This window comes from Scyliorhinus canicula, chromosome 4 (genome assembly GCF_902713615.1).
Source record: "Scyliorhinus canicula chromosome 4, sScyCan1.1, whole genome shotgun sequence".
NCBI lineage: Eukaryota > Metazoa > Chordata > Chondrichthyes > Carcharhiniformes > Scyliorhinidae > Scyliorhinus > Scyliorhinus canicula.
In genome coordinates this window covers 89,978,250-89,993,185 of record NC_052149.1, presented here as the reverse complement: position 1 = coordinate 89,993,185, position 14,936 = coordinate 89,978,250, and the positions used below count along the sequence as shown (strand labels likewise).

The 14,936-nt window shown below is 46.5% G+C and overlaps 1 protein-coding gene across 6 annotated transcripts in view; it reads left to right on the top strand.

The window, feature by feature from the left end:
• LOC119964781 (dual specificity protein phosphatase CDC14A-like) overlaps positions 1–14,936 on the top strand; it is a 274,575-nt gene that overhangs the window by 58,911 nt on the left and 200,728 nt on the right. For all 6 annotated transcript variants that reach the window (XM_038794759.1, XM_038794760.1, XM_038794755.1 and 3 more), the window contains one exon: positions 13,018–13,097. In XM_038794759.1, coding sequence (XP_038650687.1) covers positions 13,018–13,097 — 80 coding nt within the window. The remainder of the gene's footprint in view (positions 1–13,017; positions 13,098–14,936) is intronic.

Here is a 14,936-nt window from a genome sequence, read left to right as displayed (position 1 = left end):
ATCAGTAGAGGTATCAGTGCACTGATTTGCTTGGTATATTTTATAGGCCACCAACTGATGGGAAACATCTAGAGAAGAAATTTACAAAAGAGAAATGCAAGAATTATAGTGCTGTTATAATGACTTAATAATCCTGATATGGACTGGGATAGTAACGGTGTAAAAGGCAGAGATGAGCAAACATTTCTGGAAGAGATTCAGATTTATTTTTAATCAGCATGTTTCTAGTTCAATGAGAAATGAGGCATTGGTAATCTGTTTCATGTGTACATGGACTTCCAAAGGAAAGATATTGATAAAGTGCCACAAAGCAGACTTGAGTAGTTTATGAGCTCATGGAATAAAAGGTACAACAGCTGCTTGAAAAAGAAATTGGCTGAGGACAGAAAACAGTAGTGATGTATGGTTTTTCACACTGGAGAAAACTTTATAGTGGGATTCCGCCACTCTGTTATATAGTAATGACCTAGAATTTGTTGTATTTGACCCAAATTCAAAATTTGTTGATGACACAAAACTTGGAATTATTTTGACTGAGGAATATAGTGTTAAACCTCAAAAGGGCATAGGTTAGCAGACATAGACAGGTTTGTGGAATGTGTGGACAAGTGGCAGATGACATTTAATGCATAGAAGTGTGAAATGATTCTGTTTGGTAAGAAAAATGGGGTGAAGCAAATGGTACAATTCTAAAGGCTTGCAAGAGCAGAGGGACCTGGAGGTATATACTGTTTTAGTAAAACCAATAATTAGTAAATTAAATGAAAGAAAGGGGGGGTGACATGATGGGGCACTGTAAGTAAAATAAAACATCAAAAGGAAACTCCTCTGATTCAAATTGAAATGTAATTCCCAGGAGGTGGTGACGCACCCGAGTCCCTGCTGTGCCCACTGGTCGCAGAAGGACCTGGAGGTACTTTGTACAAATCATTAAAGGTGACAGGACCGATTTGAGAGCACAGTAAATAAAGCATACAGCATCCTGGACTTTTATCAATAGGGGCAGTGGTAGAGTACAAAAACAAGGAGTTTATGGTAAACCTGTATACAATGTTGGTTTAACTTCAACTAGAGTATTGCATTCAGTTTCTATGAATGAGGAATTTTAGTTAGTAAGTTGGATAAGTTGGGGTTGTTCTCCTTGGGGAAGAGAAAGCTGAGAGGAGATTTGATGGAGCTTCTCAAAATCAGGAGGGTGGGAATAGATAGGGAGAAAGTATTCCCATTGGTGGAAGGATCGTGAAACCGAGCACACTCTTATAAGGTGATTGTCAAAAGAAGCAATGGTAATCTGAAGAAAACCTCTTTCATGTAGCGAGTTATTAGGATCTAGAATGTACTGCTTAAGCATGTGGTGGAAGCTGATTCAGTCATTGCTTGCAAAAGAGACTTGAATCATCATCTGAAGAGGAAATATTTGCACGGTTATGGGAAAAGACTTTATTTTTTTTTATAAATGTTTTTATTCAGTTTTCGTATTTTATATTGAACAAATTACAAATTGTTAGGAGAGAGAAAAAAAAACAAACAAAAACAAACACGCAAAAATTAACATACATATTTACAGGTAAGCATCTTCGTAGTAGTAACTGCGCCCCCCCCCCCTCAACATGTTTATTTAGCTTGGTTTTGGGCCTTAGCTAGCCATCGAACCCCCGTAACGAACCTGTAGCCCCCCCCCCCCCTCCCGCTACCTTCCCCCGACTATTCTTCCTCTTGTACATTGGCCACAAATAGGTCCCGGAACAGTTGCATGAATGGCTCCCACGTTCTGTGGAAGCCGTCGTCCGACCCTCGGATGGCAAATTTGATTTTCTCCATTTGGAGAGATTCCGAGAGGTCGGACAGCCAGTCCGCAGCTCTGGGCGGTGCTGCTGACCGCCAGCCAAACAGGATTCTACGGCGGGCGATCAGGGAGGCAAAGGCAAGGGCATCCGCCCTCCTCCCCAGGAATAGATCTGGCTGTTCTGAAACCCCGAAGACCGCCACTATCGGGCATGGCTCCACCCTCACTCCCACCACTTTGGACATTACCTCGAAGAAGGCTGTCCAGTACTCCACGAGTCTGGGGCAGGACCAGAACATGTGGGCGTGGTTGGCCGGGCCTCTTTGGCACCGTTCACATCTGTCTTCCACCTCCGGGAAGAACCTACTCATACGGGTTCTTGTTAAGTGGGCTCTATGTACCACTTTTAGTTGCGTCAGGCTGAGCCTTGCGCACGTGGAGGTGGAGTTGACCCTATGCAGTGCTTCGCTCCAGAGTCCCCACCCGATCTCCATCCCCAGGTCGTCCTCCCATTTCCTCCTTGTTGCGTCCAGTACGGTGTCGTCCCTATCTACCAGTCGGTCATACATGTCACTACAGTTCCCTTTCTCTAGGATACTTGCGTCCAGTAGGTCTTCCAGTAGTGTCTGTCGTGGCGGTTGTGGGTACGTCCTTGTCTCCTTTCGTAGGAAGTTTTTGAGCTGCAGGTACCGTAGCTCGTTCCCCCCAGCTAGCTGAAATTTCTCTGTCAGTTCGTCCAGTGTTGCGATCCTGTCGTCCGTGTATAGGTCCCTGACTGTCAGTGTCCCCCCGTCCTGCCTCCACCTTTTGAAGGTGGCGTCGGTCAGTGCTGGTTTGAACCTATGGTTGTTGCAGATGGGAGCCCTGTTCGACATTTTGGTCAGGCCAAGTTGCTGCCGCAGTTGGTTCCAGGATTGGAGGGTGGCTGTCACCACTGGGCTGCTGGAGTGTTTTTTGGGTGGGGATGGGAGTGCTGCCGTGGCGAGGGCCCGGAGGGAGGTTCCCATGCAGGAGGCCTCCTCCGCACGCACCCACTCAGCTTCTGGCTCCTGGATCCATCCCCTTACTCGCTCGGCTGTTGCTGCCCAGTGGTAGAATTGTAGATTCGGGAGGGCTAACCCTCCCCTGGTTTTTGTTTTTTGTAAGACCTTCTTTGGGATCCTAGCATTTTTACCCCCCCATACGAATGCCATGATGAGTTTGTCCAGCGCTTTGAAAAAGGCCTTGGGGATGTAGATCGGAATGGATCTAAACAGGAAGAGGAACCTGGGCAGTACGTTCATTTTGATCGTCTGAACTCTCCCCGCGAGGGAGAGCGGGAGTGTGTTCCATCTTTGCAGGTCCTTTTTAACTTCCTCCGTCAGGCTGGTGAGGTTCCATTTGTGGATCCCTTTCCAGTCATGGGCTATTTGGATCCCCAGGTAGCGGAATTTATGTCGGGCTTGTTTGAACGGCAGCCCCTTTAGTGCTGCCCCCCCCCCCCCCCCCTTGCGGGTGTAATGGGAAGATCTCACTTTTGCTCATGTTGAGTTTGTAGCCCGAGAAGGCTCCAAACTCTTTCAGGAGCGCGATGATTCCGTCCATGCTGCTTTGTGGGTCCGAGATATAGAGGAGCAGATCATCCGCATAGAGTGAGACTCTGTGCTCTCTACCTCCCCTTCGGATCCCCCTCCAATTTTTTGCTGCCCTGAGCGCGATTGCTAGCGGTTCGATTGCTAGTGCGAACAGCAGCGGGGACAGTGGGCATCCTTGTCTGGTGCCCCTGTGCAGCTGGAAGTATTGGGAGTTGGTATTGTTGGTCTGTACACTCGCCATGGGAGCGTTGTACAGGAGCTTTACCCAAGCTGTGAACCCTGTTCCAAGCCCGAACCGCTCCAGTACCTCTATGAGGTATATCCATTCGACTCTGTCGAAGGCCTTTTCTGCGTCCAGGGAGACGATCACCTCTTGTGTTCTCTCCCCGGAGGGGGTGGAAAAGACTTTATATTAAAAAAAAACAATTTAAAAAAAAAAAGTGTATCCAATTCTCTTTTTCCAATTAAGAGGCAATTCACCTACCCTGCACATCTTTTTTTGATGTGGAGATGCCGGCGTTGGACTGGGGTGAGCACAGTAAGAAGTCTTACAACACCAGGTTAAAGTCCAACAGGTTTGTTTCAAACATGAGCTTTCAGAGCGCAGCTCCTCTGACTTTGTCTATATAAATGTGTCTGGAACATACCTCGCCATTCACCTGAGGAAGGAGCTGTGCTCCGAAAACTTGTGTTTGAAGCAAACCTGTTGGACTTTAACCTGATCTTTTTTTGGGTTGTGGGGTTGCGACCCACACAGACCCCGGGGGGGGGGGGGGGGGGGGGGGGGGGGGATGTGCAAACTCCACACAGACAGTGACCCGGGGCCAGGATCAAATGTGGGACCTCAGCACTGTGAGGCAGCAGTGCTAACCACTGTGCCACCCTTTTTATGGGAAAAGACAATGGTGCATTGCTCTTGCAGAGAGCTGACAAAGACACGTTGGGTTGAGCAATCTCCTTCTGTGCTGTACTTGAAGTGAAGATGGAAATTTGAAAACTAATTTGCAAAATAATATTTCTGCAAACTAGTGGTCAATCTAGGAAACCAACTCTAGAAAGAAAATTAAGTATTTGCTGAGGCTTTTAATTTGGAAATTTTAAAAACAATTTTCTAGAACAGCAATACCTAAAACATTTTCAGGAAACACAAATGTTTTCTGACTATACAATGAAAACACACCCTGTCATACATCTAGAATAATCTATTTGCTAAATTCCCTCATCTTTTGAGCCCTGGATTTTATTTCTCTAAATAAAATTAGCGGATTCTTTAAGAAAGACTAATTGTAAATGCTTCATTAACATATATAGATTTGAAATCTGTTTATTTTTGTTGGCTCAAAATCACATTTTTGAAGTGAAATGTGTATCAAAATTTAATTTTATGTTTCAGACATTCATTTCTATGTAGTGAAATAATTGGACTTCAATTCTACAAGCAGACTATTCCCTGTCACATTTTGAAATTAGAACCATGGAAATGTTACAATACTGAAAGAGGCTATTCAGCCCATGTTTGTGGCAGCCAAAAAAGAGTAGAAAGAAACTAGCCGCATGTTTTAATCTCATTTTCCAGCACCGGTCTGTTTTTCTTGAACATTAATTATAATGACATGGTGCATTCACATTGCAAAGTTTCAAATGCAATTTTGGCTTTGGACCAGCACTAAACTTGTACTATAAATCTGAGTTGTGATGTGATTGTAGCGTAGAGGTCTGCAACCCCCTTATGTGGTAGTCTTATTATGTAACTACCATGCAATGTCATCTTGGTTCACAAATTAGGGAGGACAGTTGGACCACCTGGGTACTTAAACTTTTGACATAACAGCAGTAACAAATTTAAAGGTTTCTATATGGTGGAAGAGAATGCCAAGAATCCATTTATTTAGCTGCACACAGCTCTTCTGAACAGGACAGTTGTGCTCCTGTCAGACATAAGTGAAGCAGTTGAAGCACTACAGGGTCTGATCTCAATTTGCACTCTGGCACAGTTCCATTTACTTTGAATCCATTTGGTTTTCTTTGCAACCTTTTAAAAAAATTTTTTTTTTTTAAATGTGGGGTGGGCGTCGCCAACTAAGCCAGCATTTATTGTCCATCCCTAATTTGCCCTTGAAGGTGCTGCTGAGCTGCCGCCTTGTACACTCACAGAGCTGTTAGAGAGTGGGTGCCAGGATTTTGACCCAGCGACATAAAGGAATGTTGATATATTTCCAAGTTAGGATGGTAAGTGACTTGGAGGTGATCAATCAGGTGGTGTCGTTCCCATGTCTCTGCTGACCTTGTCCTTTAGATGGTAGTGGTCATGGGTTTGCAAGGTGCTGCCTAAGGAAATTTGGTGTGTTTCTGCGGTGCATCTTGTAGATGATGCGCACTGCTGCCACTGTTCGGCGGTGCTGGAGGGAGTGAATGTTTGTGGCAAGAGTGCCAATCAAGCTGGCTGCTTTGCCCTGGATGGTGACAAGCTTCTTGAGTGTTGGAGATGTACTCATCTAGGCAAGGGGAGAGTATTCCATCACATGGAGTTACATTCTTTTAAGTCTGGAGTCATCTGTAGGCCAGACCAGGTAAGGATGGCAGGTTTGGTATCCGTTGAAACATGGGCATGGAAATCTCCTGATAATTAGCACATACTGCTACATCCAAACAGTAGTGAAAATTCTCCCTCCATGTTTGTCATTGGATAGTATTTAATTTTATTCTTTAGCTGCAGTGACTCTATAACTGAAACCTGCTGTTCCTTCATTAATAGTTAGTCCATGGCAACCCAGTGCTCTTTCAGTTCACTGAGTATTTCAGTGTATATTTCTGATTTTGGTTTAAGTCACCTAACAATGTTGCTTTCATGGTGCAGGGAGTGGCCTTACCCATGCACTGAACTTTCAAATAGTGCCTAGTAACCTGAGCATTGTTTTATTTGTAACTCTGGATACGTTTGTGAATGCCGTCTCATGAATAGCCTTTCATGTGGTTTTGTCCCCAGCTGAGAGTTAACCATTCAAACTCCTAGGTCTTAGTCAAATTGCATATGCGTGCTGTCTATTTACGGTCTTGCCACATCACAAAGTACTTTATACATAAAAACTTCTCCTTGTTACTTGAATATTGATTGCTCTGGCCATTTTCAAAAGGACCCATTTGCTGCTTGTCTGTTTTGAACTCTGTTCTCCATACTATTTTTAGAACCATAAAGGACCATAGGCAGCTCTCCTCTTTGAGGGCTGACAGGTGGTGATTTAACCTGAGGGCCACCACACCTCGGGTGAGGAGCAAGGTTGAGAAAGCAGGGCCTTCAAGAATAACCTCAGCCAGTACAGGAACTGAACCCACACTGTTTGCGTTGCTTTGCATCACGAACCAGCCATTCGGCCAACTGAGTTGACCGACCCCCTAAGATATATAATCTATATATCATATTTGTGTATTTAAAACTCGCCACCTACTGCCCAATTATACAAGCGAATTCACCGTTTCTAGGTAGAAACATCAGATTAGTATCTATTTTTAATTTGTGTCGTCTTCTTTTTTTGTCTTTCTGTCCAGGATGTACCCTATTTTTCAAAAACTCGTGTTGCACTACATTCAGTTCCTTTTTTGCCAAGTTTTTTCAATTCATGTAACCTATGAGAAGCATTTATACCTCCGAGCTTCTTGGCCTATCATTAACATATATTGACAGGCACCAGTTTTTTCTTGTTTATTGCCTGTTGTTTTGCTCATATGGCCCATTACTACACTGAACAAGGTCAGCATGTACACTGCAATGAAATTGTTTCCATAAATTCTCATGCTCCCTTCATTTGTCGTGTTGATTTTGCAGTTTCTAAAAGCCTCGCGTGTTTTCACCTCATTGCCCATTTAAAAGGACAGGGTTTAGCACACAGGGATATAACTAAATTCATGCCTGCTATACGCACTTTTTGAGTTCCTTGTTGGTTGCTTTGATAAATAGTTCCCACCTCCGTCATATCGACTGATTATGAGATTATGTGGGATTTTAATACGGTTCTGGATCCGAGGCTGGATCGGTCAAGTTCCAGGTCTGGGAAGGACTTGCATCAGCTATGGCAAAGGAGCTGTGGGGGTTTAATTTGGGGGGGGGGGGGGGGGGGTTCTCATTCTACTCCCATGTATACGAGGTATATTCCGGGTTAGATTTCTTTGTTTTGGACAAAACACTGCTAGCTGAGATGGTGGATGCTGAATATTCAGCAATTGTGGTGTCAGACCACGCTCTGCATTGGGTAGACCTGCAAGGCAGCAAAGGAAAGGCCCAGCGGCCGCAATGGAGGTTCGATGTGGGGCTGTCAGTGGAGGAGGAGGTGTGCGAGTGGGCAGGAGAGGCCATTCGGGGATATATAAAAATTGATGACACAGGTGAGGTTTCGGTGGGGGTGGTGTGGGAGGCACTGAAGGTGGTATTAAGGGGGAACTCATCTCAGTTAGGGCACATAAGGAGAAGACTGAGCGGGTGGAGTTGGACAGGCTGGTAGGTGAAATTTTACAGGTGGGCAGGAGGTATGCGGAGTTTGGATGACGGGCTTCTGAAGGAGCATCAGAGATTGCAGCTGAAATTTGGGTTCCCAGCCACAACTCCTCCCCTCCACTTCCTTTTGTAAAAATCCCCCCTCCCCCACCAAAACCTCGGTTCCTTCCCACCCAACTTTCCACCCCGGCTAGACCCCTTGGACCTTGTTCTGTGTTTCGGGAGTTTTCCAGTAGATTGTATAAATCGAACCCCCAGCTGGGGAGGAGGGTATGAAGCGATTCCTCAGGGGGCTGGAGTTTCCAAGGATAGATGAGCAGTTGGTGGAGGGATTGGTAGCCCCAATTGGGTTTGGGTAGGTTATAGACTAGTTGGGGGGGCGATGCAATTGGGTAAGGCCCTGAGACCGGTTGAGTTCTATAAAAGGTTTTCTGGGTTGCTCGGGCCGCTCCTGGTAAAAGCTTTTAATGAGTCCAAGGAGCTGGGAGTGCTCCCTCCCCAACGTTATCGTAGTCATCGATCGCCCTTATTTTGAAGTGGGATAAGGATCCGGAGAGAGTTGTGGGTCGTATAGACCGATCTCTCTGTTGAATGTGGATGCTAAATTGTTGGCAAAGATCTTGGCCATGCGCATAGAGGATTGTGTCCTGGAGGTAATAAGGGAGGACCAGATGGGATTTGTGAAGGGACGACACCTGACATCCAATATTAGACGGCTCCTAAATGTGGTAATGAAGCCTGCGGAGGGGCACGAGGTCGAGGTGGTGGTGGCAATGGATGCAGAGAAGGCCTTCGATCGGGTGGAGTGTGGGATGTCTTGGGAAGGTTTGGGTTCGGGTGGTTGCTATATCAGGAACGGGTGGCGAATGTAAGGACCAACCGGGTCTGGCCAGAGTATTTTAGTCTGTGCAGGGGGGGGCAAGGCATGGGTGCCCACTCTCCCCACTACTGTTTGCCTTTGGCAATGGCAATAAGGGCATTGAGTGTTTGGCAGGGGATAGTAAGAGGGGGTGGAGCTTAGGATCTTGCTCTATGTGGACAATTTGCTCCTGTGTACAACAGACCCGTTGGGGGGGATTGCAGGAATTATGGGAATACTGGAGGAATTTGGCCGGTTCTCAGGGTACAAACTAAACATGAGCAAGAATGAGGTCTTTGCGATCCAGGCAAGGAGGCAGGAGAGGAGACTGAGGGAGATGCCGTTCAAAGTGGTGGGAGGGAGTTTTAGGTATCTAGGGATTCAGGTGGCAAGGGACTGGGGTCAGCTTCATCAACTAAATTTGGCAGGGTGTTTGAGCAAATGAAAGGGGACTTTCGCAGGAGTGACGTGCTCCCGCTGTCATTGACGGGGAGGGTACAGACTGTGAAAATGACAGTCCTCGCAAGATTGCTGTTTGTTGTTCAGTGTCTCCCAATCTTTATCCCCAAGGCATTTTTTAGGAAAATAAACACAACGTTCTTGGGTTTTATATGGGCTGGGAAAGCCCCGAGGGTGAAGAAGGTCCTTCTTTTTTCTCTTTTAAAAAAATTTAGAGTGCCCAATTAATTTTTTCCAGTTGAGGGGCAATTTAGCGTGGCCTATCCACCTAGTCTGCACATCTTGGGTTTGTGGGGTGAAACCCACGCAAACACGGGGAGAATGTGCAAACTCCACACAGACAGTGACCCTGAACCGGAATTGAACCAGGGACCTCGGTGCCATGAAGGTCTTAGAAGTGCTTCCCTTAGAAGGTCCTTCTTGAGCGGGGGCGCGGGGATGGAGGCTTGGCCCTTCCGAACTTTATTAATTACTACTGGGCTGCTAATATTCCGATGGTTAGTAAGTGGGTAGTGGGGGAGAAGTCTGTGGGAGTGGGTAGTGGTGGCATCTTGAAAGGGCACGAGTCTGGAGGCTCTGTTAATGACATCTCAGCCATTCTCACCAGCTCGGTGCTCCACAAGTCCAGTGGTAGTGGCAGCCCTGAGTGTGGGGGCAATGAAAGCAGCATATGAGACTGAGGGGGCATCGGTGTGGTCACCGATCTGTGACCATCACCGGGTTGCTCCGGGGGGACTGGATGGGGCTTTAGGAGGTGGCAGTGGGCAGGGATTGAGAGATTTGGGGATCTCTTCATTGAGGAGGTGTTCCCGAGCCTGGAGGAGCTAGAGGAGGAGTTTGAGTTGCTGGTGGGAATGGATTTCGGTATCTGCAGGTACGGGACTTTGTCCGGAGGCAGGTTCCAAGTTCCCTCGCCTCCCAGTAAGGGGACTGCAGGATAAGGTGATGTTAAAAACAGGGGTTGGGGAGGGGAGGGTCTCTGAAATATATAAGGAATTAATGGAGTGGGAAGAGGTCCCAATCGAGGATGTGGGAGGACAAGTGTTTGGGGGGGTGGGGGGTGGAGTTGAAAGTTGGGTTATGGGAGAAGGCCCTGAAAAGAGTCAATGCATCCTCGTCGTGTCCCAGGCTCAGCATGATCCAGTTCAAGGTGGTCCACAGGTCTCGTATGACTGTGGCCCGACGAGTAGGTTTTTTGAGGAGGTAGAGGGGAGGTGGGGGGATGTCAGGCAAATCATGTGATATGTTCTGGGTGTGTTCGAAACTGAGGGGATTTTGGCAGGGATTCTCAGATGTCATGTCAGAGGCCCTGGAAGGGAGGGTGACTCCAAGTCCAGAGGTGGCAATATTTGGAGTGTCGGAAAATCTGGGAGCCCAGGGGGGAGCGAGGCCGACGTTTTGGCTTTTGCCTCGCTGGTGGCCCGGAGACGGATTTTTCTGGGATGGAGGGACTCGGAGCCTCCAAAGTCGGGGGTGTGGGTCAGTGACGTGGCTTTGTCTGGAGGCAGGTTCCAAGTTCCCTCGCCTCCCAGTAAGGGGACTACAAGATAAGGTGATGTCAAAAACAGGGGTTGGGGAGGGGAGGGTCTCTGAAATATATAAGGATTTCTCAGGTTTCTCAGACTGGAGAAGATTGAGTTCGCCGTAAGCGGTTCGCTCGGAGGTGGCAGCTGTTCATCGACTTCTTTAAGGAAAACTGACCGTCAGCAGAAGGGGGGTGGGGGAAGGGGAGGCATGGAAGTGGAGAATAAGGGCAGGGAATCTAACATATGGGTAGCTAGGAGTTAGGGCGGGGGGAAGTTGGGTATGTTACTGTGGGGTTTTTGTGTATGTCGGACTGCTGTGCTATTTAGAATGTTGATATGTTAAAATTATAAATGCCTCAATAAAATGTTTTCTAAAAAAAATAGTTCCCACCTCCTTTACACATAGGAGTGAACCTACAGTCTAATATTTACTTGTGTGGTGACACACTCGGGATGTAAACCAAACATTCCGTATTTGACGTGTGACCCCATTCAGCAATTGATTGGTAAAGCCTTTGGTCAGTCAAGAAGCCTTTGGTCAGACAAGGCTGATGAATTGTTAAACAGCCTTATTTAATAGTAGTTCAACATGCAGCTTATGAGTGTCCTTTTATTTAATTCAATCAATGCAACTTGTCATTCAATGTTAAAAGAATGAACAAACACCCATTTTCTGGTGCAGTCCCCCCCCCCCCCCCCCCCCAACGAATGGAGATAGAAAGCATTTGGCAATTGCTCTTGAAGTACTGCACTGAAGAGTATGAATAACAAAAGTTAATAATAATAAATAATCTTTTATTGTCACAAGTATGAAGTTACTGTGAAAAGCCCCTAGTCGCCACATTCCGGCACCTGTTTCTCTAAATAGTCTCTCTATTTGGAGAAAGTATTGCAAATTTGTCGCAATTTCCATGTGCATTAAGGGTGTGGGAATAATCTTAAGAACTCCAAAGGCAGTGGACTTGTTGATATTTTATGGATAAATGTTTTGACTGGTGATGAATAGGATGCAGGAAACTTGGTCTAAAGTATGTGTAGCAGTTTCTGTGGCTTCAAAAGAGCTGCATGTGCTGACTGGACCTACATGCTAAGTGATGCCTTAACACTAGTTTAATGGAACTACCTCACAAGAAGTATTATTTGTGATCTAAAACAAGTGATCTATTTGTTCACTTCGCAATCGAGAATAAAGTGCTGAATGTTCCTATACAATAAACCCCTAACTATGATACCTATACAATTTGTGTTTGTGGGAAGAGCTGTGTTTGTGGGAAGAGCAGTGTTTGTGGGAAGAGCTGTGTTTGTGGGAAGAGCTGTGTTTGTGGGAAGAGCTGTGTTTGTGGGAAGAGCTGTGTTTGTGGGAAGAGCTGTGTTTGTGGGAAGAGCTGTGTTTGGGCCTTTTATGAATTTGTCTTCGAGTTTTTCATGTTCTATTTTGCTTGTGTGGAGCATAAACACCAGCATAGATCATCAGTTGGGCAAAATGCTAGGTCACTGTGTTGTGAACTCTTAATTTCTCAACTGTTGTAGTCTTATTAGCTGCCCAAAAGAGTGGGGGAAGTTTTAGTCTGTTTAATTTCAATGAAATGCCTGACTTTCTGGAACAACTGGTGCTCACTTCTGACCCAGAGAAAGCTATACATACCTGGCATCTGTGGCAAATATTTTCCTTTTATGATACCAATTTTTAATAATCAGTAGTAATTAGTATAGTATGCCATTTGGAAACTCTGTTAGTACGTAAGAGTTCACAACAAACCACAGATTTTGTGTTGATTGCTTCTGTGAAGACTGCAATAGCACACTCTTGGAGGAGCAAGTTGTCTCTAACAACTTATGGATATCTGCATTTAATTAGGCTTGTGTGCTGACAAAGGAAGTTGCTGTTACTTTTGCACTGTTATGGTGGTGAACACATGACGATTTCAGTGTCATGATGGCTGTAAATTCCAGGCCTATTGGTAATCTGATAGGCTGAACTTGTCGCTGGGCTAAAGTTTATTGGGTTATTGACCCTAAGTGAAAATGGGAAGGGTTATTTTTGCATGAACACAAGTCTGAAGTATCTTTGCTTGGAAACCACATAGAAGAGAGGAGTAAAATGGTAATAGAAACGGTATGAATCCAATTTTTATTTGAATATGCTGATCTATAACACCATATACAAATGTTCTGACCTGTTGAGGGCGTATAACCCTAGTTTTTGATGTTTTTAATACTGACAACACTGGTTAATGCAAATTTGTAAATCGAGGACTGTTCGTGCAATAATTCCATGGACCAATAGATAATTGTAAATCAGACTTATTCTTTCTTTTAACAAGGTCATTTACCTTCAGAAAACGCCAGAAGAGGCCTACAGATCTCTTGTAGCAGGAAAGAACCCTCCTTATCTGCCGTTCAGGTATGAGTGGCATGTTGTCTTACAAATAGTTTTTTCTTGGTCTTACTTTCTGACTGCATTGTTATTTTTATTTAAAAATTTTGAGTATTCAATTACATTTTTTCCAATTAAGGGGCAATTTAGCATGGCCAATCAACCTAACCCGCACATCTTTGGGCTGTAGGGGTGAAACCGATGCAGACATGGGGAGAACGTGCAAACTCCACACGGATAGTGACAAAGGGCTGGGATTTGAACCCGGGTCCTCAGCGCCGCAGTCCCAGTGCTAACCACTGCGCCACATGCCGCCCTCTGACTGCATTTTTAAAAGATTGACAGTGCTATTTATTTCACTCTTTCATCCCGACCCCAGTGCTGTCACAGGACCATGCAATGGCTGAGCCTGGAAGGGAAGGTGAAACAGTGTTTCATTGAGATTAAAGAATATGAATGGTTCAAATGGTTTCTTCCCATCCTTGCTAATTTCCTACTTGGAGAGACTCCTGCCTTTTTACTAGGTGTTTTGAACTCTACACCGCATCCATACAGTGCAGAAGGAGGCCAATCAGCCCATTGAGTCTGTATCGACCTTCTCAAAGAGCACCCTACCTAGTCCCACTCCCTTGCCTTATCGCCATAACCCCGCCTAGCCTTTGGACACTTAAGGGTTAATTTAGCATGACCAATCCACCTCATCTCTACATTTTTGGACTGTGGGGGGACACTGGAGCACCCAGAGGAAGTCCATGCAGACACTGGGAGAAAGTACAAATGCTACACAAAGACCCACGGTCAGAATTGAATCCGGGTCCCTGGCGCGGTGAGGTAGCAGTGCTAACGACTGTGCCACCGTGCTGTCCCTATCTAGAATACATCTGGAGTATTGTGTACAGTATTGGTTGTCTCATTTAAGGAAGGATGTTAATACAGTGGAAGCAGTTTGGAGAAAGTTTATTGGACTAATAGTTGGGATGGGCAGGCTATCTCATAAGGAAAGTTTGGACAGGTGAGACTTGCATCTGCTGGAGTTCAGAGGAGTAAAAGGCGACTTGATTGAAACGTAGAAGATCCTGGAAGCTTTTGACAGGGTGGATGGAAGAAGGATTTTTCCTCTTGTGGGATAATGAAGAACTAGGATCACGGTTAAAAAATAACCGAGTGGCCTTCTGCTCATAATTTCCTATGTTCGTATTTACGTAGTGCTTTTGACAGTTAAATGTCCTAAGATGCTTTGCAGGAGTGTTCTAAAACAAAAATAATTTAGACTGGGCCACGTAAGGAAGTATTGGCCAAAAGCGTAGTCAAAGAGTTGGGTTTTAAGGGACATGGAAGGGGGGGGGGGGGGGTGGGAGAGAGAAGAGGGGGGGAGAGAGAGAAGGGGGGGGGGAGAAGGAGAAGAGGGGGGGTTAGAGAAGAGTTGGGGAGGGGAAGAGGGGGGAAGGGGGAAGGGGGGGGGAGAGAAGGGGGGGGGAGAAGGGAGGGGGGGGAGAAGGGGGGGGGGGAGAAGAGGGGGGGGAGGGGGGGGGGAAGGGAGGGAGGGAGGGGGGGGAGAAGGGAGGGAGGGGGGGGAGAAGGAAGGGGGGGGGAGAAGGAGGGGGAGGGAGGGGAAGAGGGAGGGGAGAGGGGGGGGAGGGGAAGAGGGGAGGGAGGGGAAGAGGGGGGAGAGGGGGGGGAGGGGAAGAGGGGGGGGAGGGGAAGAGGGGAGGGAGGGGAAGAGGGGGGAGAGGGGGGGGAGGGGAAGAGGGGGGAGGGGAAGAGGGGAGGGAGGGGAAGAGGGGGGGAGAGGGAGGGGAAGAGGGGAGGGAGGGGAAGAGGGGGGGAGGGGGGGAGGGAGGGGAAGAGGGGGGGGAGGGAGGGGAA